The sequence below is a fragment of the Malania oleifera genome, chromosome 2, assembly GCF_029873635.1.
Source record: "Malania oleifera isolate guangnan ecotype guangnan chromosome 2, ASM2987363v1, whole genome shotgun sequence".
Lineage (NCBI taxonomy): Eukaryota > Viridiplantae > Streptophyta > Magnoliopsida > Santalales > Ximeniaceae > Malania > Malania oleifera.
In genome coordinates, this window is record NC_080418.1 from 129,425,382 (window position 1) to 129,448,920 (window position 23,539).

Sequence of the window (23,539 nt, forward strand, 5' to 3'; positions counted from 1 at the left end):
TTTTTCCCAAGTTCAAATGCAATATAAAATTATATTGAATTTTTTCCAAATGCTTAAAAATTTATGCTCCCAACATGACATTTCAGTTGGCTTTGCAGACTATTCCTCAAGTGAAATAGGGAACACCATCAGAGAGAGAGAGAGAGAGAGGGGATTGTTTAACGAGTCCAATAAAATGTCTTCCACAATCTGTAAGTCTAAAGATGCAATAACTAGTTCCTTAATGCAATCTAACCTGAATGATACACTTTAAATCCAGGAACCAAGCTCCCCTTCCATCGAATCACTTGCCTTTAAATTTCCCATTACATATCATGGGCATGATTGGAGTGAAATCCATCAAATTAGCTCAGCTTCCTTGTATCGTCCTACAAAGCCATCTTCGTATCCCATCCAATTACTATGCGTGGGCTTCCAAACCTGAACATTCATTTTGAAAAAAAAAAAAGAATAAAACAATGAGAGCCAATAAGTAAAAGAAATGGAAGTGTCCAAACTAAATTTTTTAAAAATATTAATTGCAGGAAACAGCTAAAGCACTTAAACTATAAGCAATTGAAATCCCAGTGGGACAGGGATGTGCAACATATAGGCAGCCAATGCTATATAAGGACCACCAAACACCAGTAGAGAAACATTTTCTTTGTGTTGGTGTATTTTATTTGTCTACCAAAAAGTCGATATATAGAAATGTATAATTTCTGGGTGAAAAATCAAAATTTTAGTATTTTCAAAACATCAAATTTTTCATTGAAATTGAAATTTAAAACTTTCCGTTATACCACAGATGCAGGATTTTAATCCAATTTTCTTTAATTGTGTTGGCTAACAAATTGACATTATTCAATGCCCTTCTATTTTCCTCAAGTTAAGAAGAATGTCGGGGATTCTAATGAGGCTAGAAAAGGTGAGGTACAAAATGGGGGGAGTGATTTTGATCACCGCGCCGGGGGGGGGGGTGGGGGGGGGGGTGGTGGGTGGGGACTGTTATGTGACTATGTCCATCCATCCCAATGGAAGGAGATACCGGAGTTAGAAGCTCAAAATCTTCTTGATAAAACGGATGTAAGGCTGAGGGATATTAGAGGAAATTAAGTGTTTGGATGGTGGTAAAAGTCGTAAAGTGAAGGGTCAAAGGGAAATTAGCAAATTTGAAGAGCTCGGTAAATTAAGATGAAAAGGGTTTCTTGGTTAAATTTTTCTTAGTTTTATTTTGGGATCTTGTGCTTTTTTGTTTTCATTTTTTTTCTCCTTTTTTTTTATATGCTGCTCGCTGTCCCTGCACACTATACCTTCTCTTCTATCTAATATACTTTCTTTTTGTTATTTTAAAAAATGTCTTTCTCATTTTGTTTGTGTATGGTGTTCTAACTTCTCAGTCCACAGCTCAGCTTTTGTAGATCCAGCAGAGAAACATGCAATCCCGAGCATAGCGGGTGCAATCCTGGAACAGCAGCCCCAATGGAGGATATGCCACAGCGACTCAACCTGCTGTTTACACAAAAACAGAGGTTGACCATTGCAGTACCCCTTCTCTGCAGGTTACCCAAAGTCAAATTTCTTCCCCACATTGGTTCCAAGGGGAAGAAAATCACTTTATAAGAAGCAAAAGCCATCCAAATTACTTTCCAGGAAAATCATAATTCACAAGCCCATTGCCCTTGTTGATGACAATAACTATAGAAGGATTCGCCTAAAAAACCAACTCCTAGAACTTTTCGTTTTAATAACTCTACTCTACCCTTTCTGCCTCGAAAAACCTGACTCCTGCATAAAATGTCCAGAAACTTGGAGAACCTCCCTCACTCCTAGTCTTGAGCTCTCCTAATTAATGCAAAATTGTATACAATCCTGCCAGTAAGAGCTAATGTAGTTAGAGCTGACCAAAAGATTTCTCTCTCTGGCCATCAGGAACTGCAGGCTGAGAGTCCTACCAGAAGAATATATAATTGCCCCTTCTTGAAAACATATCTGACAAGGAATCTATCCATCCCTTCTTTTATATTTATTTGAACTCCATCATAAGCAACTCTAGGCTCCTTAATGATCCACTCATTATGCTCTAATCCATATTTAACCTCAACAAGTTCCAACAAATCTAGTCCCATGCCATGAATCTCCAAAGCTGCTAGCCCAAAAGAACCTTGCTAAGATGAGCAAAGCTTTTGGTTACTAATCCCCCCATGGAAGTGTGGCTGTATCACCAAGTCATCCAGTGTGCTACCCAAAAATATCTTTGCTGAATTCTATACAATCAATTAGCCACTGAACAAGAAACAGGAAAAAGATATGTAAAATATATCAGGAGAATCGAATAGTCGGCCTTTCACCCCTAGAGAGATAATTCCTCTTCCAAACGACCAAATTATTTTCAAGCTTCTCCACAATCGGTCCCAAATAAGTTTTTCCTTAGATTTTATGCTTCACGAAAGCCCAAGTACAATGAAGGGCATTTCCCGAAAGCATCAGCTAGAAGAGCCCCCCCTCCACTTCCAGCTCAATTGGACTGAGCTCACTCTTTCCCAAACCAACTTTCAAGCCTGAAACTACTTCAAAGCATAACAAAAAATAGGAGGTTCATGAGAATAGATCATGTGAGTGAAGAAACACACCTCTTAATCCATTTCCTCCATCTCAAACCCAAAACCTGTTCTCCATGCAATGTTTAAAAGACGAAAGTGTAAGGCAGGGTGTTTTAACCCTTGCGAGGCAACCCGGAGCCTTAAGGAGTTAATGTATAAGCCTTTTGACAATTTATGTCTACATAAACAGATGTAAATATAAAGAAAAAAGAAAAGAAAATGACAAATAAAATGTCAAAACAAATATACACATAATTTCCAAATTATTTGTTGGTTATTTAAAAAAATATACCAACTTGAGTTCATTAAGTAAACCATGCCAAGAGATATGTATCGCATTACAGAGTACAAAATATTTTTAAGATCTACGATGCAGCTCTCAATTTTTTGGAAAGGTTGAGGTTGAAGAGTTATAGAGATTCTCTCATATTATGACATTACTTTAATATATACATGCAGCTAAATTTTCTGGCCAATTCTAACTTGAGATCTCACACACTCAAAATGCATAGGCCTTAAGTGTGTAATGCTTTGACCTTTTGGGATTTGGTATTTTAGATTCAGCCTTAAGGAGCTTTAGGCATGCCTCGCCTTGAGGTAAGCCTTATCGAGCTTTTTAAAACATTGGCTCCATGTCATAAGATAGAAAACCCCAAGAGACATGATCAAACACTTTACCCATGTCCAATTTACAGATCACCCCTTCCTTCTCTTTTTACACTCTCCACCACCTCATTAGCAATGAGGACAACATCAAGGATTTGATGACCCTCCACAAAAGCATCATGAATGGCTCCACACTTCACCCATCACTCCCATGAACTTATCTGCTAGAACTGTAGCTGGCAATCTGTACATGCACCCCAATGGGTCAGGAGGCAGGCATTTGTTTGCACCTAATAGCCTCTAAATGGAGATTAGGCACTTAATTGTCTATATTAAGTGAACCAGTGTTTGTTTAACCTATGGGTGATGAAAATCCTCTAACCAAACTAGCATTTTGCCCACTTACTGATTGTCTGCACCAAACCTTACCCCATTTTTGACACATTTGCCCCTAAAAAAATTCAAATTACATACAAAATTACACAAAGCCTACACAGCACTCTCTCTCCTCCTCTCCAAGCAAGACAGCTTACTGATCATTCCAGCCCCGATTCAAAGTCCCAGCCCCAATCTTCACGAATAACATGACAAATTGTGGTGGCATACTGTTGCTGAATGAAATGTCAATCACATTACTGGCATGTACTAGAGTGACTGCTCATTGTTCATGGCCTTGGGGAAATTCTTACAATAACGGAGAGACCAGAAGGAGCTGTGGAATCTTCATCTGAAAATGGAGGAATTGGCAATGAGGAGAAGGTATCCATGTTTTTCTAGTTGCAACATGGATTTCTCATACAGGCTCCTGTATTCCCTTGCACTAGAATTTCCTGGCTCATGTCAAGCCTCCTCTGAGGATGCTACAAGGGTTTGGGTGCAATTAATTTTTGAGTAATAGTTCAGTTATCATTTTAAATAATTAAATTAAATTAAATTATGCTTAAAATCATATTTTGAACAAAATTGAGTGCAATTAAATCAAATTAAGTTTATTCGAAAATTTAAGAAAAAATTGAGAATCAATAAAATTTGAGAGATCATTTCTACACTAACAATTTAAAAAAATATATATTTTGATTTCTAAAAATGCCCCTTGTTTCTAACAAACGTTTTTGCACTTAAAAAGAAAGGTTAGAGCGTAAAACAGGAAAAACACATATATTCGAATATTAGTTAGCAAACTGTAATAATTAAGCATTCAAATTCAAAGATATAAGCTCTCCTAATATTCAGAACTCGATTCACTTGTTCAAAACTGCATTCAACATTCAGTGCTTAATGCTTAATTTTATCAAATGCCCCTGAAATCTTTAATGTCAGTCACTCCCTTTTTCTTACAATTGATTACCTGCAACCGAAGACAAAAGTTTTGATTTCACGAGATGGAAATTTTGAGGGTCTCAGACTCAATTTACAGAAATTTTGATTTCAACTAAAACAGCAGACCGGCAGATCCTCAAAATAAGTCATGAAAATTATGAATGAAACTTTAGGAAATATCAAAATATATAATTGTGAAAAATTTTGGAACAAAATGAAAACCCCAAAACTTTACCCACTTTTCCAGCTTTCTTTTCCAAAATTTCAACCTAATTGTCCATGGCTAAAATTTTGCGAAATGGAAATTAAAATTCAATTTCCTTTAGAACATCCCCAATCCGAAATTTCAGTGAGATTTTTTAAATATAAGACTATGACTGTCGCATAGAACTCCTCAAACATCTTCACAATGTCATGTTTCAGTACCCCTCAATTCTTCCCAAGAAGGGTCATAGCGAAGCAATCCATCCTGGCACCTTGTCACTGCAACACACTATTGACTTCATCCATCCTAGCACCTTGTCCCTGCAACACTCCATAAGTGCCTCCTGAACTTCCTAGTCCTCAAATGGATTTTCCAACCACTAGGCTCTCTCTCTATCCCAATTATGCCAAATTCGAGACCTTCCACCAGCAGCCTCTAGTTGGATATCTTCAAGTAAAGGTTCTCCTTTCGATATCTAGTTGCTCTGACAGTGGTAAATGGCAATTTTATGGAAGAGCCTCATATTTTTCTGATATTTTATCCCCACCAATGCCCTAGAGCCCTCAACTTCTCCCTCCAGCATATACCCCCCATTCTGATTATGTTTGCCAAATCTTTCATCACCACGTATCTCCCTCCTCTTTCCTCAACGAAAATACCCACTACAATCTTGTTCACCTCCTTTTCTTTTTTCAATGAGAAAAAGAATTATACTAACAGCAGAAACAAAAACCACAGTAAAGGGAGAACAAGATTCCCCCCCCCCCCACCCCCACCAAAAAAAAAGAGAGATACAGCCAAAAATTACAAAAATAGTTGCAAAAGTGCTGCCCACCTAACAAGATCAGGCAACAGCAAACCCCTAAAAAATCCAAAAGAATGGGCTCACATAAAGGCTAAAAAGGCAGCTCCATCCCACAATGAAACCAGGGAAGTTATGCAATCATTGAAGAAAAAGGCAGCTGCAACCCCATCTCTTGCCACCATTGTATTACAAGGTCTCCACTAAACGTTCAACCACAGGTTTCCAAACCAAAAGAGTGATGGCCATTGGACACTTGTCCAAGAAAATTTTTTTGCACCCTAACTGAGAATTACTCCTCCCGCTCCACCCAAGCCTTAAGCATCCATCTGCTTTCCTCCTTGCCTAGATACATCAAAGTCTTTCGTCGCCTGCCATTCTCAATCTTCGCATTGACCTTGTTAAAGGCATGATGCTTGTCTATGACCGCTTGTCTTGTGTACGTAGGATCCCATCATGTAAATAGTAGTATAGATTTTATACTTTTTGAGTAAAGATAATGCCTAAATGTAATATGAACATCTAACTCTTTGGTCAGCTTTATGTTTCCTAATGTTAGAGCTAGAATAGCATTAAAATATCTTTTGGGAAGGGTGAGTGTTCATCAATCATTGTAAAACTCATTAGCTTTTGTAAATGTGTTTAACCTACTTGCACCCTTGTTTAAACAAATGTTGGTTACGGAGGTCATAAGAATGAATTATGTTGCTTTAAAGTTCACCACATAACTCTTGTTTACTTGCTTACTTGTTTACTACTTCTGCTTAACTTTGTATTAGATGTTTGAGAATTTGTTTATATGATGAAACTGCGGTATACTTTTGTTGACTAGTTAAGCAAAAGTGCCATAACTAGTGTTCCATAGCCTTTTTACAAGATGTGAAGTGTACAATGCTCGTGAATGTTAGTGTCAGAGCATGGTAAATCGCTTCATGAATTTGATCACCTTCACATTGTGGGGATTGTGTAAAGCACCTATGAGAGACCATGCCAACCACTCTCGACAGACTTGAGACACTAGATGTGCAAGTTGAGACAGCCAACAATGCAGCCATGAGATGGCCAGACTTGCTAAAAGTATTGATGCATTGGAGGGATCACAAAAACATCAAGGTTCTATCGTAAAAATGTTGAGGACTTTTGCACTACAGTAGAAGCTTTATAGATCCAAATGGGGGATCTTAATGCCAGGATGAACCTAATGATCCATGCTATTGGGAATTCCAACTCTACGAGGATAGAGCATGAAAGAATAAGGGTGTCAGAACCTCTAGCATATGAAGGTGCCTATGATGCTAAGGATTTGGAGAACTTCTTATTTGGCATGGAACAATACTTTTGTGCTGCAAGGACCAATTCGGAGGCAAGGGGAAAGTATCTAGGGCAACACAATTCTTGAATGGTGACACTAATTCGTGGTCGTGTACAATGACATTGATGAGATGCAAAATGGACAGTGTGTAATTGATAGTTGATCAGACTAGGAGAGAGAGCTCAAGGCCCAATTCTTTCCTGAAAATGTTGAGTACAATGTTTGAGACTAATTGTGCGATATAAAGCAAACTGGCACAGTAAAGAAGCATGTGAAACAATTTTCTAATTTAATGTTGGATATATGGAATATGTCAGAGAAAGATAAGCTATTTTATTTTTTTGAGGGGTTGAAATTGTGGGCAAGGGTTGAACTTCATGGACAAAGAGTGCAAGACTTGCCTATTGCAAAAGCAGTAGTGGAACGGTTGAAAAACTATGTTGGAGAGAGTTCCACCATGTCCAAAGAGAGAGCCTACTGCCATGATGTGCTAGTTGAATACAAAGTTGTGATGTCAGATAAGTAACCACACAACTTGCCTCCATGACGTGGTGTGGAACATGATTGGGTTGTTACCAAGGGTGAAGCTTCGTGCTAAAGGGCCATTATGGAATGGTGTCTCCAAGGTTAGCAAAGTTGAGGGAACAACTAGATGATTTATTGGAAGAGGACTATATACGTCCTTCCAAAGCATTGTTCAGAGCACTGGTATTGTTTCAAAAGAAACATGATGAGAACATTCGGATGCATGTGAACTATTGCGTCCTCAACAAGGTGACTAACATGAATGAATTCTTGGTGATGCCCTTTAGGTTGACAAATGCACCAACAACTTTCAGTACGTTGATGAATCAATTGTTTAAGAGTTAACTGTGTCAACAAGATTGTCATGGTATACCTGAGAGAGAGAGTTGGAATGAAAATATAGTTCTTATCAATAAGAGGTAAGGTCATCATTCCGTTGAATGGGGAATTGGCTTTCTAGCTAGAATGAGATTCCACCCTCATTTATGTAAACCAAACAAAAAAGGGGGAATCGAGGTCTGAATTTCAATTCCATTCCAATTGCAATGCTGCAAACCAAAAGTAGTGTTTGAGAGTTAGATTTATTTGTCAAATCCTGTGAAGAAAAGCTTGAGCTGCAATCACTTTAAACACAAACAAGAAAAAAATGGACTAGTAATGAGTCCCTTCTTTAGTATGGATTAAGCAACAATTTGACCTACAAAAAAAATAGTGATCTAGCCAATGCAATGACTACTAGCCAAGTTTTGACAAAATATAAACTTGTAGTTATCAGCTATGAAAGAACTCAGTGAAAAGAACAGCCATACATATAAGAAAAATAGTGAGTCCCTTCTTTAGTATGGATTAAGCAACAATTTGACCGACAAGAAAAATAGTCATCTAGCCAATGCAATGACTACTAGGCTACTAGCCAAGTTTTGACAAAATATAAACTTGTGGTTATCAGCTATGAAAGAACTCAGTGAAAAGAACAGCCATACGTATTCACAAAGAGAGGGAGAGAGAAGGAGAAGAGGTTAGGGAAAGAGAGAAAGTGAGGAGGGAGGGAGGCGGTGAAGGACTTCCCACAAATATTCCAGGAAGATGAATCCTTCTTATATGACTTCCCAAGTCCATGTGATTAACTCCTTCACTGACCTGGCTTTGTAAAGAGAAGCCACCATTGGGTCATCCAGAGATCCCCTTCTCAAGACAAAAGATATGAACAAGTTAGGGTGGGGGCAAAGAGGAAGAGAGTTGGGGAATGGAGGATTAGATGTTTGTTTTTTTCATGTTCCGAATTCCCATTTTGATTTATTCGGTTGGATGAATACAAGCTTAGGGGTGGAAATACCTAAAAGTCTCTTAATGCTTAATAGGCCAATCCCTCAATTTTGAACCGAAGGTAGTTGATCAGCATTTTAATAACCTCTTAATATCTCTGAATTACTAAGATAATATGGCATTCAAAAACAGTTTCAGAAGGTTATAACTTGAATCAGTAATTGCAACTTGTCATTTACCCTAATGGGAGAATGGATTTAGGACATCAGATTTATATTTGTGCGAATGTTAATGAAACATAGTACAAAATTGTATTGTGCTCCATTTAATCCACTTAAATCCAAATTCAAGCCCCAAATTTCATGCTACTAAAAATGAAGCTAATTTTATCAATGAGCATCAAATATACTCAAAGAGCGGGTGCAAACAATTAATATGCACGCTGTATGTGACTAAGCTGTAAATTGCTTACCAAATACAGAAAACCAAAAATTCTAATGAAAAACAAACATCCACACAGGTATAAAATTGTATTGTGCTCCATTTAATGCACTTAAATCCAAATTCAAGCCCTAAATTTCATGGTACTAAAAATGAAGCTAATTTTATCAATGAACATCAAATATACTCAAATAGCGGGTGTAAACTATTAATATGCATGCTGTATGTCACTAAGCTGTAAATTGCTTATAACCAAATACAGAAAACTAAAATTTCTAATGAAAAACAAACATCCACACAGGTATAAATTTAAGTTGATTGATTGCTTTGTTGTTATGTTTGAATTGAATTGAGTATTGAAGTTGATTGATTAATTGAGTATGGGTTCATCTAGAATTAAATACATTAGTATTCCAATTTTTACACATTAAAAATGTGGAATGTTTCAAAATATAGAGGAGATGCTGCCAAAATTTTGGTAGCCTACACTTAAGCATGTGTTTAATTCTATGATTCAACACATGAAAATGGAATTAGCACCTTTTGAAATAGTTCTATAGTTTAATAATTTTATTAGTAACTTATTTATAAAATAATATCGTGCATAGCACAAGATCTCTTCTAGTGTATATATACACACACCAAAAAAAAGTTAGCTCACAATTGCATCAACCGGACTAGCCAACCCAATGGCCAGACATTCTTCAAATTTGCTGTCCATTGTGAGTTTAAAAAATCAATAAATACAGTAAAAAATACTAGATTCTAAAGAAATGCATAAAAAAATGTGTACTAAAGTGAAATTCTACAGAGAGGGAGAATATCAAGTTCAACTAAAAAAAACGATATGCACCGGTATTAAGAATCTTTTTTCGCAGCCATGAACTAGTTTTAAGAACGAATTTTTTGAAATTATCAATCTAGAGGATTGAAAATAGCTGGGACAAGTATTGGATTCCCTCAAAATTAGGAGTATGAATCACGCTGTCATGAATTTCAGATTTCATGTCCGTCCATTAAAACTTTACACACAAAAGGCTCAGCAGAAACAGGAATTAGATCCCCCTCAGCAGAAACAGAAACAAGAATTCTCACTTTTGACATTTATAGAACACACAGAATCCATGCCTACTTCGTATGTTTCTTTTTCAATCCCATCTATTTTGGTAGCAAAAACATCCCATTCACCTTAATTTCATTCAAATAAAGTTTGGACTAGTAAGGAACAAAAATTCAGCATTTACTTCTTAATTTTCCATTACAAATTTATATTGTGTCTTGATCTAAATGTTAATGGAGCACATTAGAATAGGCTTCATGAGTCCAGCAAAATGAAACACACACCATGCATTAGATACTTATATATATTTAGTGAACAGTCATTGATAAATAGTAAGCAGAGATGAAAGGAGTTCAATTCATGTATATCTAAAAGTCACAAAATACGCTAAAGATGCTGCAGACCTACATTACCTAGTGCCCAAAATATGACGGCAAAGCTCCAAGTGACCCAATACCAGCCCTAGCTGATGCAGTCGAAGAAGATTGACCCAACTGACCCAATTGGGAGCTCTGGTATGCGCCCAAACCTTGGAAAGCAGCCTGAGACCCGTAACTACCAATCATGTTTGGGCTTATACTATTAATCCCCTGCTGTACACCAAAACCAGCACCAAATCCCACGGGAGGTGTAGTCCCACTCCTACTCAAAGATTGAGACAATCCACCCGCATATGAGGTTGGTAACCCTGTCTGATTTAGGGAGGCACCTGCACTCAGCATTGGATTCAAGACACCCATCCCAGGATTCTGACTCATCAACACTGCAGCCGGATTCAAATTCTGTCCAACCATTCCTTGGTTCAACCCCATTGGATATGTTGGTAGCACAAAATTACTTGGTGCTACTGCAGCACCACCACCTGTGCCAGCAGACGCATTGGCTGTACCCGACCCGCCAATCCCTACCGGATTCGCTTTCATAGTCCGCACCCCATCAGCCGCTCTAGAACAAAGTAAATTACATCCTCCAAGCATCTTGTTTGGCTCTTCCAATGCCTTCTTGAAGCCCTCTTCTGTCTTATACACAATTATCGCAAATCCCCTGAACTTCCCAGTCACCTTATCATACCCGGACGGCCCTTGGTCAATCTCGCCATATTTTGCAAAAAATTCACGAAGTTTCTCAGCACTAATCTGAGGACCAACATTAGCAACGTAAAGCTTCCGGCTGCTAGCATCAGAAGAGGTATTGCTGGGCACAGGCCCTGCCGCAGCCAGCTGGCACGCAGCCATCCGATTCCCAACCTTTTTCTGCGGCTGCTTCAGAGATTTCTTAGCACCAGCTCGGGTCTTGAAAAGGACGAAACCATACCCCTTGGACCGACCGGTGACCTTGTCGGCAACAACATTGCAATCTTCAATCTGCCCATACTGCTTGAAGGCGGAAATGAGGGTTTCGTTGGTGGCATCCCAACCTAGGCCATGGACGAAGATCTTACGGTGCACGGAGTCGGAATCAGCATACTTGATTATATCATCGACAATAGAACGGTTGGTGCCTGCGGCTTCTTTGAGAATGTCGATGAGCTGATCTTTACTGAATGGTTCGAGGAGTTTCCGAATGCTCTCGCGTTTCGACTTCTCGTCTTGCGGCTCTTCCTCTTCTTCTGACGACGATTCGTCCTCTTCTTCGTCGTCTTCCTCCTTCTCTTCCTCTTCTTCGACTTCTTCTTCCTCCTCCTCCTCCTCCTCCTCCTCCTCTTCTTCTTCGGAAGATTCATCAGCTTGTTGCTCTTCGCGTTCTTCCTCGCCAGAGGAGGACTCTTCTTCGCGAGCAGGCTTTCGCTTCAGCGCCATAGAAGAGTTGAGCGAGGATTGTGGTGCCTGAATGTGAAATCAAAGAGGCCAGTTTAGGGTTTTGAAGTGGAAGCGACTTGGGTATATCTACCCTCGTTTTAAAAATTTTGAGTGTCGTTTTAATTATGAATTATAATTGTTTATGATAAAAATATATATTTTATATGCACACACACTCTCTATTACAATATCAATTTTCATTCTAAAAATATAAAATTTTAAATTTTAAAATTGAGTATTTGTTGACTATTATTTCATCATTAAATTCTATTTGGTCAACCATTATTAATTTTAATTTTCAAAAATTAATAAAAAATTCGAGTATATTAGTCCCTTCTTTGCTAGGAATCTCTTCTCTCCCCCTTTATCCCTCTTTCACTAAATAGACCTCACAAATCTACAATGTCACTCTCTCCATTTAACTATCACTATCTCATACATATCTTCGTCTTTTTGCAATCTCTTCCCATATACCATTTTGAAAACCCTAGATCCTTTTACCCATATATTTCCCTAAATCCTTTATGATTCTTCTCCCTCTACACAAATACAACTTTTTTTTCTCTCACGCAAATCTTGCTTCAATATAATTGTCAAAGTTGAAGAAAGACTCTTTTCTATATCAAATATTTAACGTTACAGTTTGTATATAATACATAAGAAAGGGAACAAGATCCCAATAATAATTCCAAGAATAATGCCTAAATATCTACTAACCAAGAATAATGCATAAATATTTGTTCTAATAATTGTACAATAACCTATAGATGGAAGGTGAAGATATTTTTGTAATACTCCCCTTCAAGTTGGAGCATGGATCTGTAATGCCCAACTTATGTGATAAGTCTTGGAAGGATTCACGACCCAAAGTTTTGGTGAAGATGTCGGCAAGTTGACTATGGGTAGGAATGTGCTAAGTAAAGATGAGTTCAGTCCGTAACTTTCCACGAACAACATGACAATTAATTTCTATATGTTTTGTACGTTCGTGGAAAACAGGATTTTGGGCAATGTGAAGAGCTGCTTGGTTGTCACAATATAATAGCATAGGCTGGAAATGCGGTACACCAAGATCATGTAAAAGAGTTTTGAGTCATGTAAGTTCACAGGTAGTGGAAGCAAGTACCTAATACTCAGTTTCAGCGGAGTAGCGAGAGACTATAGTTTATTTCTTAGGGCGCCAGGAAATGGGGCTAGTGCCCAACTGAATGAAGAAACCGGTGGTGGAGTGGTGAGTGAGTGGACAACTAGCCCAGTCCAAATATAACAGGCTGAGACTTGAAGAGTGTTGGTAGTAGGAAAAAAAAAAAAGCCTTGACCTAGAGATGCCTTAATGTACCAAAGAACACGTACAACAACACCATAATGTGGTTGTCTGAGCTGGTGCATAAATTGGCTTAGAATGTTGACTGGAAATACAATGTTGGGACGAGTGATGGTGAGATATATCAAACGCCCAATGAGTCGTCGAAACGAGCTTGGATCGGAGAGAAGATCACCATCAGTATTATTGAGCTTGAGGTTTTATTCCATTAAAAAGTTGGCAGAACGAGCACCAAGATGATCGCTACTAGTGAGGATGTCAAGAGCATATTTTCGTTGATTAAGAAATATGTCAGTGGGAGAGTGAACAACTTCGAGGCCAAGGAAATATTTCAGTTTGGCAAGATCCTTGAGTTTGGATTTTTAAGCAAGCATGACCTTGAAATTGCTAATATCGGAGAGATCATTGTCTGTCATGAGAATGTCATCAACATAAACAAGTATGAAAGTAAAAGATTGGCCCCAAAAGCGGGTGAAAAGAAAGTGATCGGCCTGAGATTGGGTGAAACCCTTAGCAAGTATGTGACGAACCCAAAAATAATATGTGAGTAAGTATGATCTTAAAAAAAAATTAAAAATTAAAATTAATTAATTAATTAATAATAGTCATTAAGTAAGTAATATAATATGATATAATGATATATACATATATATATATATATATTCATATAAAATCATTTAATATAAAGATATAATATTATAAATTTATGATATATATGTATATATATTAAGGAAGTTGAAACTTCCTTAGGAAGCTTTCTAAACCCCCCTCCCCAGCTCGTACAAAACTCTCTCTCTCTCTCTCCTTCTCTCTCCATTTTCTCTCTCATAAATCTCTCTCTCTTTAAAATTTGTCTCCATCCGTAAGCCAAATCGAAAAATGAACACCACCACGGGGTCCTATCTTTGATCCTTGTCATTTTAACAGGAGTGGAATCGTCATTTGGGGATCCTAGGCACCACTTCAAGGTTAAGGTAAAGGGAATAAATTATGTCAGACTTTTATTTTTAAAAAAATTAATCAATTAAATTTGAGTATATGATCTCGAATATGTTATATATAATTTCCGTATGATTCATATATATGAAATGGGTGTTTTTGATTATTATATGTATTTGGGAAAAGCCTAAAATTTGTAGGTTGATTGTCATTGTTCTTGAAAAATATATTTGTGGTTAAATAAAATTGTGGAGGCGATCAGACCTAATTTTTGTTAAAATGTATTTTTCCCATAGTTTACAGTATTCTAAAATTATAATTTAAATCGTGTGGCATGAGATTAATATATTTTTTTAATAAACTGGTTGTGATTGTTGTGGTGCATTTAACTGATATGTTATGGTGTTGTGTTGTTATTCATGTAAATTGCAATATAACGTTGGCAATAGTGAGGAGTTCATTATACTGTACCTGTTATAAATTGCATTATAATGTTGGCAGGATTTGAGGAGGTCGTTATATTGTCATTTATATAAATGGATAAGGCGTTGGTAGACATGAGGAGATTGTCTTACTGTTTTACTATGAATAGGGTTGTGTGTGATGTGACTATGGAAGTGTGTGAAGTAAGAACGTGGGGGGAACAATGGGAAGGGATGCCCTGAGAACCACAGGTTGTGAAGAAAATGTGCATTTTCAATTATGGGTGTGAATGCATGAATGTGGATTGAATGTATGGTAAATGTGAACGTGTTGTGGTGTATGTGTATGCAGATTTTGTGATATGCTTGATGTTGAATGTGTGTGAGTATAGTTACAAGCGTCCTTACTGTTATTGTTAATTAATAAACGAGTATATTTTGTATACACTAAAACTCATGTTGTCACACACTGATAATAATTTATTCTTTCCTTATTGAGAAGTGTCTCCCCCCAATATACAACTCATTTTTCAGGACTTTCGCGTGATTGAGCTTAGCGAGCTCAGGGCAGGGTTGGTTAGAGTGTAGTGTGAGTGTTTGTAAGAACTTTAAAGTCTTAAAGTTATGTTGTTTTAAAATTCTGGTTATGTAATGTGGACAGATGGAAATTCCTTTTTGGTCGTGTAATATAGTACTCTAGTATTTTTTTTTTTTAGGATGTTTAATTATATTCCACTGCTTGGATGATATTTATGGTATCAGAGATATGTGAATGGAACACACAACACCCCAGGCCCCACTTGGCGGGTTCAGGGCATTACAGAGTAAAATAGTAGACAATTTAGAAAACCAATTGCGAGAGGCTTGCTTAAGGTCATAGAGTGATTTCTGAATACAACAAACACGAGTCTCCCCCTGTGTGCAATAACCCAGTGGAGGGGTCATATAAACCTCCTCATCGAGGTCACCGTGGAGAAAAACATTGTTGACATCCAATTGAAGGAGATGTCAATTCTGAGTTGCAGCCACTACAAGAACACACCTAACAGTAACTAGGTTAGCAACAAGAGCAAAAGTGTCATGATAATCCAAACCTTCTACCCGAGTGTAGCCCTTGGCCACTAAGTAAGCTTTGTGTCGCTCTATGGATCCATCAGCCCGAATTTTTGTTTTGAACACCCACTTACAGCCAATTGGTTTTTTTCCAGATGGAAGGGGTTGAAGAATCCAAGTATGATTGGCTTCTAATGCTTGGTGTTCAGCAACCATGGCATCATGCCAATGTGGGTGGTGCATAACTTGAGAATATAAGGTGGGGTTGGGATATTGGGACATAACAGAAAGAAAAGCCAAATGATGATTAGAAAAATGATGATAAGATAAAAAAAGAGGAGAGACAATGAATCGTACATGAGGAAGATCTTGAAACTGGTGAAGCCATGGAGGACTATGCTAAAAGAGGGCAGATATAATCGTCAAAGTAAGAGGGATGTGTGACAGCTTGTTTTGGCTGTGAAGAGATAGGTGGAGGGGGTGGTGGGGAAGAGGGTGAGGGTGAGGATACCAAGGGAGAAAGAGGGAGAGATGAGGGACTAGGGATAGGTATGTTTGGTTAGGTAGGTAAAGTGTAGGAAGGGTGGATATCAGGAATAGGAAGGAGAAGGACTGGAGAAGATGTAGGATTTGGAAGTATGAGATGATAGGGAAAAACATTTTCTTCAAAAGTGACATCGTGGGAGATGAATTTTTTTTTCTTCAAGATCGTATACGTGATAAGCCTTATGATGGGCAGGATAGCCTAAGAAAACACATCAAAGAGCACAAGGAGAGAGTTTATTGCGATGTTGGCAAGCTGTTTGAGCATAGCACAAACACCCAAACACTCGCAAATGTGTATATGATGGTGGTTTTTGAAAAAAGGAGATTATAAGGTGACTTATGAGTGAGATTGGGTGAAGGAGTGCGAATAATTAAATAATTGGCTGTGAGAATGCATTCACCCCGAAAAGAGATGGAAAGATTGGCTTGAAAACATAAACACCGAGCCACATTAAGAAGATGACGATGTTTATGCTTGGCAACGCCATTCTGTTGAGGTGTATCCACATATGTGCACACGTGAAAAATGCCTTGATCGTGAAAAAAAAGGTTTGAAGTTTGTTGGATAGAAATTCTTGACCATTACTAGTGTGCACATGCTTAATAGCGCAATTGAATTGATTTTTAATCATAGCACAAAAAAAATTTTGAAGGCAAGTGAAAGTGCTAGATTTCATGTGCATAAGATAAACCTGTATAGTACGTGAGTAGTCATCTACGATTGTTAAAAAATAATGTGCACCAGAATGTGAAGTTGTAGAATAACCACCCCAATGACCCCTTAAGTGTTGTAAAATACACAGAGATGGTCATGGAGCTTTGGATGAGAGTAGCAATGTCACACTTCAACTTGAAAAATCTAGGATTATTGCTTTGAGAGAAACGATCCTCAAGATCCAGCCATACATCACAAGGGCATTCATGATAGATCAGATTGTGAACAATGGATTTATCAATGGAGTTGAGGATCCATGATAAGATCATATGTAATGACCCAGGAATTTAAATAATTAGAAAATATGATAAATGAAATTGATTAATGGATAATGAAGGAAAAAGGAAAGAAATTAAAAGGAAAAGCAGGCCTCGTTGACAAATATCCTGTATTCGTCGACGAGTGTCCTTCTTAGCTTGTCGATGAAGTCTGCTTCTCGTCTACCAAGAAATCCCGAGAGAGAATTTGGAAACCCTGAATTTTGTCAACGAAGGTATCTTCTCATCGACGAAGACTCTATAGTGCCTCGTCGACGAACCCACGTGTCTCGTTGACGAAGCCCTACGTATAAAAAAGGTTTTTCTTCATTTTTAGCGTGAATTTTGCGAACTCTCTCTCCTCACTCTCTCTAAAAATGATCCCCCAGCCTTCTCTCTTCAATTTCGGGCCGATTTTGACCCGGTTTGACGATCCGAAACCATCACGAGGTTCATAAGATCATTCTCTTCAAGGCTGTAGTAGCTGATCATTGGGTTGTGAGCTTTGGGAAACATCCCAAAATCAGGATAAGTTAGTTATTTTGGGATTTTTTTAAGGAATGTTGTTATTTGGAGCCTAAGGAGTAGTAAATAAGTATTTTCCTTAAAATTTAAGTTAATTGGAATTTATTTTAATTAAGTTAGGATTTTTGGATTCAGGGTCCAGGTGAACGCCGTATGGGTATCAATTCGGGGATCCTATAGGTGTAGTTTGAAAGTCTAGTAAGGGGGAAATATATATATTAAATCAGGTTTTTCACGAATTAAAATGGATTAAGTGTTATTTATGTATATATGTCTATATGTGGGTTTGAAATACCAGCCATGAAATTTATGTTTCCTGAGCTTAAGATTGTTATATAGTTATGTATATGTGAAAGTAAACGAATGAAAGTGAAAAAGATTTTTTGAAAATTAAGTAAGAAATGAAATGTATTTTCAGTATATCAATGTTAATTATGGGTTGGCTTATTTTGTAAGGAATGTATATGAATTTTACTGTTAAATTGTGTGGCATGAGATTCTGTGTGAATATATGTTAACTATACGAGATGTAGGTTAAGTAAGTAAAGTTTTATGAATAAAAATGATATGGACAATGTTACTTGTATATGTTAAATGCAATCATGTAAATGTAAGATAGCTGAAAGACAGTCATGTTAGCATATTCTAGTGCATTTCTATGTGAAAACTAATTGTAGCAGATTCTAGTGCATTTCTATATGAAAACTAACAAATGATGGCTAAAGACCAGTTGTAGTACGAAGGAATGAAATGAAAATGTTATGCAATGAAATGACAATGGAATGACAATGCAATTAAATGAAATGTGAAACGTGAACAATACAAATGGGAAAGGGTCACTTAAAGTGAAACGAAATGAAAAGTTAAGTTATGAACATGAATGAATGTGTATGAATGTATAATGACAGAAAGGAATGATGTATTATGATATTAGAAGTATGTATGTACGTAGAACATGTTCCGATTGGGCAAGGCGAACTCTTCGCCTGAGGGCTTACTGAGAAAGGCGAGTGCACTAGTGGCTTCAGATGTGACAGTAGTTGCATAACGTACTAGGGTGAAGGGAACCTATTTGTATGGGTGGGTAGATTTCCCTATCCTTAGGTCCTTTGCCAGTAAACTATTGTTGAATGTATGAGTACGAGATTAATCTAACACTTGAGGGCTTACTGAGTAAGGTGAGTACCCTGGTATGCTTTAGTTGTGACCTTAGGGTTACCTAAGTATCAGGGTAGAGGGGTGTTACTTGTATGGGTGGGTAATCACCCCTATCCTTAGGTAATCTCGTGGGTTAATTATTTGGATGTGATTGTGTAGGTTCAGAAAATGATTTCAATGTTACATGATGCTTTGCAAATGAAATTAAAATGATGCATGTTGGTCACGCGTTGTTTTAATATGTTTGTTTCTTCCTTTACTGAGATGTGTCTCACCCGAATATGAATGTTTCTTTTTCAGGACATCCTCGAGATCGGGCTTAGGGAGCTCGAGGGTATTTAGCATTTTTTAGGACTATAAAAATAGGGTATATGTTGATAATATTTTGGGAATGGAAATGTTTATGTTTTATGTTTTTATGTTTTAAGTTTATGGAGAAAAGAATGTTGTGAATATACTGGAATGTTATAGAGTATGTATTTATGGAAATGCAGGTGATGGTTAGTTTTTATGGATTTATAGATAGGTTATAGCAAACTCTAGTATTGGACTGTTAGTATTCTAGAATTATGTTTATGGAGATTATGATTATATGTTTCGCTGTGAATGTATGTAGGGATTTATGATCTATCATGTTATTATTAGGCATAACGCACTGGACCCGGGTTTAAGGGTTCGGGGTGTTACATCATATTATTACAACGTTCCCACAATTGAATTTCTGTTGAGGAGGACGTTGGTTTGGGGAGGGTACCATTAACGAAACCAAACTTTTTTTTGGCATTCAAGGCCATTTTCATGGCCCTTTTCTAGGTAGGATAATTATCTTTCTTGAGAAGGGTGGAGACTAGTATGGCACCTGGGTGATCAGAAGAATGGAGAAAATATGGAGAAGACACACTTGGAGTTGATGGAAATGTTGGATTGGAGGAGGAGACCTCCGGAGTTGTGATGTTGGATATGATTGTAGAACAAAATTCAAACAATGTTAAAAAAAATATACACAGAGAACCGGCTCTGATACCATATCAAAGTTGAAGAAGGAATCTTTTCTATATCAAATATTTAACGTTACAGTTTGTATATAATACATGAGAAAGAGAATGGGATCCCAAGAATAATTCTGAGAATAATGCCTAAATATCTGTTAACCGAAAATAATACCTAAATATATATTTGAATACCAAGGGAGAGAGAGGGAGAGATGAGGGACTAGGGATAGGTATGTTTGGTTGGGTAGGTAAAGTGTAGGAAGGGTGGATATCAGGAATAGGAAGGGGAAGGACTGAAGAAGATATAGGATTTGAAGGTATGAGATGATAGGGAAAAATATTTTCTTCAAAAGTGACATCATGGGAGATGAAATTTTTTTGTTTTCAATATCGTATACGTGATAAGCCATATTATGAACATGATAGCCTAAGAAAACACATCGAAGAGCACAAGGAGAGAATTTATCGCGATGTTGGCGAGTGGTTTGGTCATAGCACAAACACACAAACACTCACAAGGGTGTATACAATGGTGGTTTCTGAAAAAGGAGCTTATAAGGTGACTTATGAGTGAGACTGGGTGAAGGAGTGCAGTTAATTAAATAAGTGGTTGTGTGAATCCGTTCACCTTAAAAAGAGATGGAAAGATTGGCTTGAAAACGTAAACACTGAGCCACATTAAGAAGATGGTGATGTTTATGCTCGACAACGCCATTCTGTTGAGGTGTATCCACACATGTGCGCTCATGAAAAATGCCTTGATCGCGAAAAAAGGTTTGAATTTTATTGGATAGAAATTATTGACCATTATTAGTGCGCACATTCTTAATAGTGCAATTGAATTGATTTTTAATCATAATGCAAAAATTTTTAAGACAAGTGAAAGCATCAGATTTCATGTGCACAAGATAAAACCATTGTAGTACATGAGTAGTCATCTACGATTATTAAAAAATAATGTGCACCAGAATGTGAAGTTGTAGGATAACCACCCCATATGTCACAATAAATCCGATTAAGGCAAAATGTGCTCTATTTGTATTCAAATAAAAAGGTAAATGAGTGTGCTTTGCTCTAGTACAAACATCACAAGCCAAATGAGAACAATAAATATTTAAAGTTTTCGGAATACATGAAATAGAAGGGTGACCAAGACATTAATGCCAAAGAGTAGGGTCAAGAACATGCTAAGAGTGGAAAATTGAGGCGGAGAAAGGTTTATAGTGATAAAGTTCATCCCGTACTTCACCCATTCCAATCAGCCTCCTCGTTGATAGGTCATGAAAAACACAAAAGGTAGAAAAAAAATATAGCAACACAATTAAGAGCAATGGTGAGTTTGCTAATGGACAAAAAATTAAATTTAAATGAAGGCACATAAAAAACATTAGAAAAAGAGAGATTAAGAGAAAAACACAGAGTGTCGGTATGAGTTATAGGAACAATGTCACCATTTGGAAGCTTAATGGGACATGGCTGATTAAGAAGTTGAATATTATCAAGAGAAGACAAATTGGAAGTCATATGATCTGAGGCACCTGAATCAACAATCCATTCAATATTAGAAAAGAAGCAAAATGACAAAAGGCAAGGTAACCGGCAAAATTGGCAAAGTTGGTGTTTGAGGGCAATATAAGATCCAAAGAGTTAACGGTATTGTTCGATTGTGAGGCCAGCTCATGAGAAGTTGAAGAACCTGTGACAGTGTTTGTAGCCATTCAAGAACCAGATTTTCCATCAAGAGTTCCACGAGATTGAGACTTGTTATTGGGATAACCGTGCAGCCTATAACAATGGGCTTTCCAATGACCATCATGGCCATAGTGGTCACATTTTGGATGACCACGCCCTTGCCCCTTGCTATCAGGATGATGAGAAAAATTACTAGGAACTGCCATGGTAGCATATTCTATTGGAACATTAGAGATATGAAGAAGGCGTTGCCTCTCTTCTTGATGCAAAATTGAGTAGACCTTGGTAACAGGAGGTAAAGGATCCATGGCCAAAATTTGGCTACAAATTGAAGCATATGAGTCATGTAACCCCCATAAAAAATTGAAAAGCATGTTCAGTGTCTTGGATTCGGGTTAATTCTTTTAAGACACCACAAGTGCACTATGGTGTGGAGGCAAGCATGGCGAGTTCATCCCAATGACCTTTAAGTGTTGTAAAATACACAGAGATGGTCATGGAGCCTTGGGTGAGAGTAGCAATGTCACGCTTCAACTTGAAAATTCTAGGATTGTTGCTTTGAGAGAAATAATCCTCAAGATCCAGCCATACATCATGATGGCATTCATGATAGATAAGATTGTAAACAATGGATTTATCAATGGAGTTGAGGATCCATGATAAGATCATATCACAGCAACGTTCCCATAATTGAGTTTCTACTGGGGAGGTTGTTGGTTTGGGGAGGGTACCATTAGTGAAACAAAACTTACTTTTAGCATTCAATGCCATTTTCATGACCCTCTTCCAGGTAGGATAATTGTCACCATTGAGAGGGGTGGAGACTAGGATGGTACCTGGGTGATCAACAAAATGGAGAAAATATAGAAAAGACAGATCCGAAATTGATGGGGATGTTGGATTAGAGGAGGAGACCTCTGGAGATGTGATGTTAGACATGATTGTAGAAAAAAATTCAAACGGTGTTGAAAAAATATATATGCAGATAATCTACTCTGATACCATGTCAAAGTTGAAGAAGGACTCTTTTCTATATCAAATATTCAACGTTACAGTTTGTATATAATACATGAGAAAGGGAACAAGATCCCAAGAATAATTCCAAGAATAATGCTTAAATATCTGCTAATCAAGAATGATGCCTAAATATATGTTCTAATAACTGTACAATAATCTATAGATGGAAGGTGAAGATATTTCTCTAATAATAATAGTGAAAAGGGGAAACAAGAAAGGTCAAGGTCATTAGAAGAAATGTTGGAGTACAATGACGGCATGGTTGAAGTGTTCAGGTGTGATGGAGATGGTTGTTAGGAGGATGACACTAACAAATGGTGTTCATAATTGAAATGGAAATGCTTAATTTTTATTTCTTTTATTTTCAATTATGATGATTAGAGTTAACAGTACTTTACTTTGAGTTTAACAATACGAGGAAGCCAAAGATGACGACAGCAAGTAGTTTGCTTAATTAAAATTTGAAATAGACACAAATAGTTGTAGACATCCTCATTTTTGCCAGGGGCTCCCAAGAAGGCCCGGTGTAATAAAAATTGACCTTAAGTCCCGAATACAACCCTTTTTCAAAATTAAGCCCCTTGAGTCATGAGTTTTTAAAGTTGAGTCCTAATACGGTTATCTTAGTATGGTCCTTTAATTTCAAAATTGATTTTCTTTATAATAAGTCCAAGAATAAGTCCTATTTTCAAAGATTTTAATTTTAATTTCAAAAACCAAAATTTTCTAACTTTTTAGTTAAGCTCCTTAATTTAGTCCTTTAATTATGTTTAGTTAAAAATTGAATGTTTCAATAGCTAGAATCTGTGAATTTTTAAATTAAGTCTTTAAAATGTTTGAACTAAGTTTTTAGATCTTAAATTGAGTCCTTCAAATTTTGATTTAAGTCTTCTAATTTTAAGGTTAGATTTTTTAATTTTAAATCAGGTATTTGGTCGTGTTTTAAAGTCATGTTTTATTAACCAATTGCTTCTTAGGAGG

The 23,539-nt window shown here is 37.1% G+C and overlaps 2 protein-coding genes across 3 annotated transcripts; both read right to left on the bottom strand.

Moving 5' to 3' along the window:
- Positions 1–12,065, bottom strand: LOC131147784 (UBP1-associated protein 2B-like). Of its 2 annotated transcripts, none has more exons than XM_058097354.1 (2): positions 10,533–12,065; positions 1–420 (listed from the first exon to the last, which is right to left on the bottom strand). In XM_058097354.1, exon 1 carries the CDS (start codon positions 11,916–11,918, stop codon positions 10,533–10,535), a length of 1,386 nt encoding a protein of 461 aa, XP_057953337.1. In that variant the 5' UTR covers positions 11,919–12,065; the 3' UTR covers positions 1–420. The 2 variants fall into 2 exon arrangements, with proteins under 2 accessions (XP_057953337.1, XP_057953338.1); XM_058097355.1 differs by having other exon boundaries at positions 10,528–12,052.
- Positions 12,066–21,567: 9,502 nt separating this feature from the next.
- On the bottom strand, positions 21,568–22,480 carry LOC131148366 (uncharacterized). Its single transcript, XM_058098079.1, has 2 exons — positions 21,966–22,480; positions 21,568–21,862 (listed from the first exon to the last, which is right to left on the bottom strand). The coding sequence occupies exons 1-2, from the start codon at positions 22,478–22,480 to the stop codon at positions 21,568–21,570; spliced, it is 810 nt and encodes a 269-aa protein (XP_057954062.1).
- Positions 22,481–23,539: the final 1,059 nt, after the last annotated feature.

Excerpts from the sequence above, each read along its gene's own strand:
- LOC131147784 (XM_058097354.1), bottom strand. The coding sequence starts at position 11,918 with ATGGCGCTGAAGCGAAAGCCTGCTCGCGAAGAAGAGTCCTCCTCTGGC.
- LOC131148366 (XM_058098079.1), bottom strand. The coding sequence starts at position 22,480 with ATGTCTAACATCACATCTCCAGAGGTCTCCTCCTCTAATCCAACATCC. Across the intron at positions 21,863-21,965 it reads ATGCTTGCCTCCACACCATA|CCAAATTTTGGCCATGGATC; the intron begins GTGCACTTGTGG and ends TTCAATTTGTAG.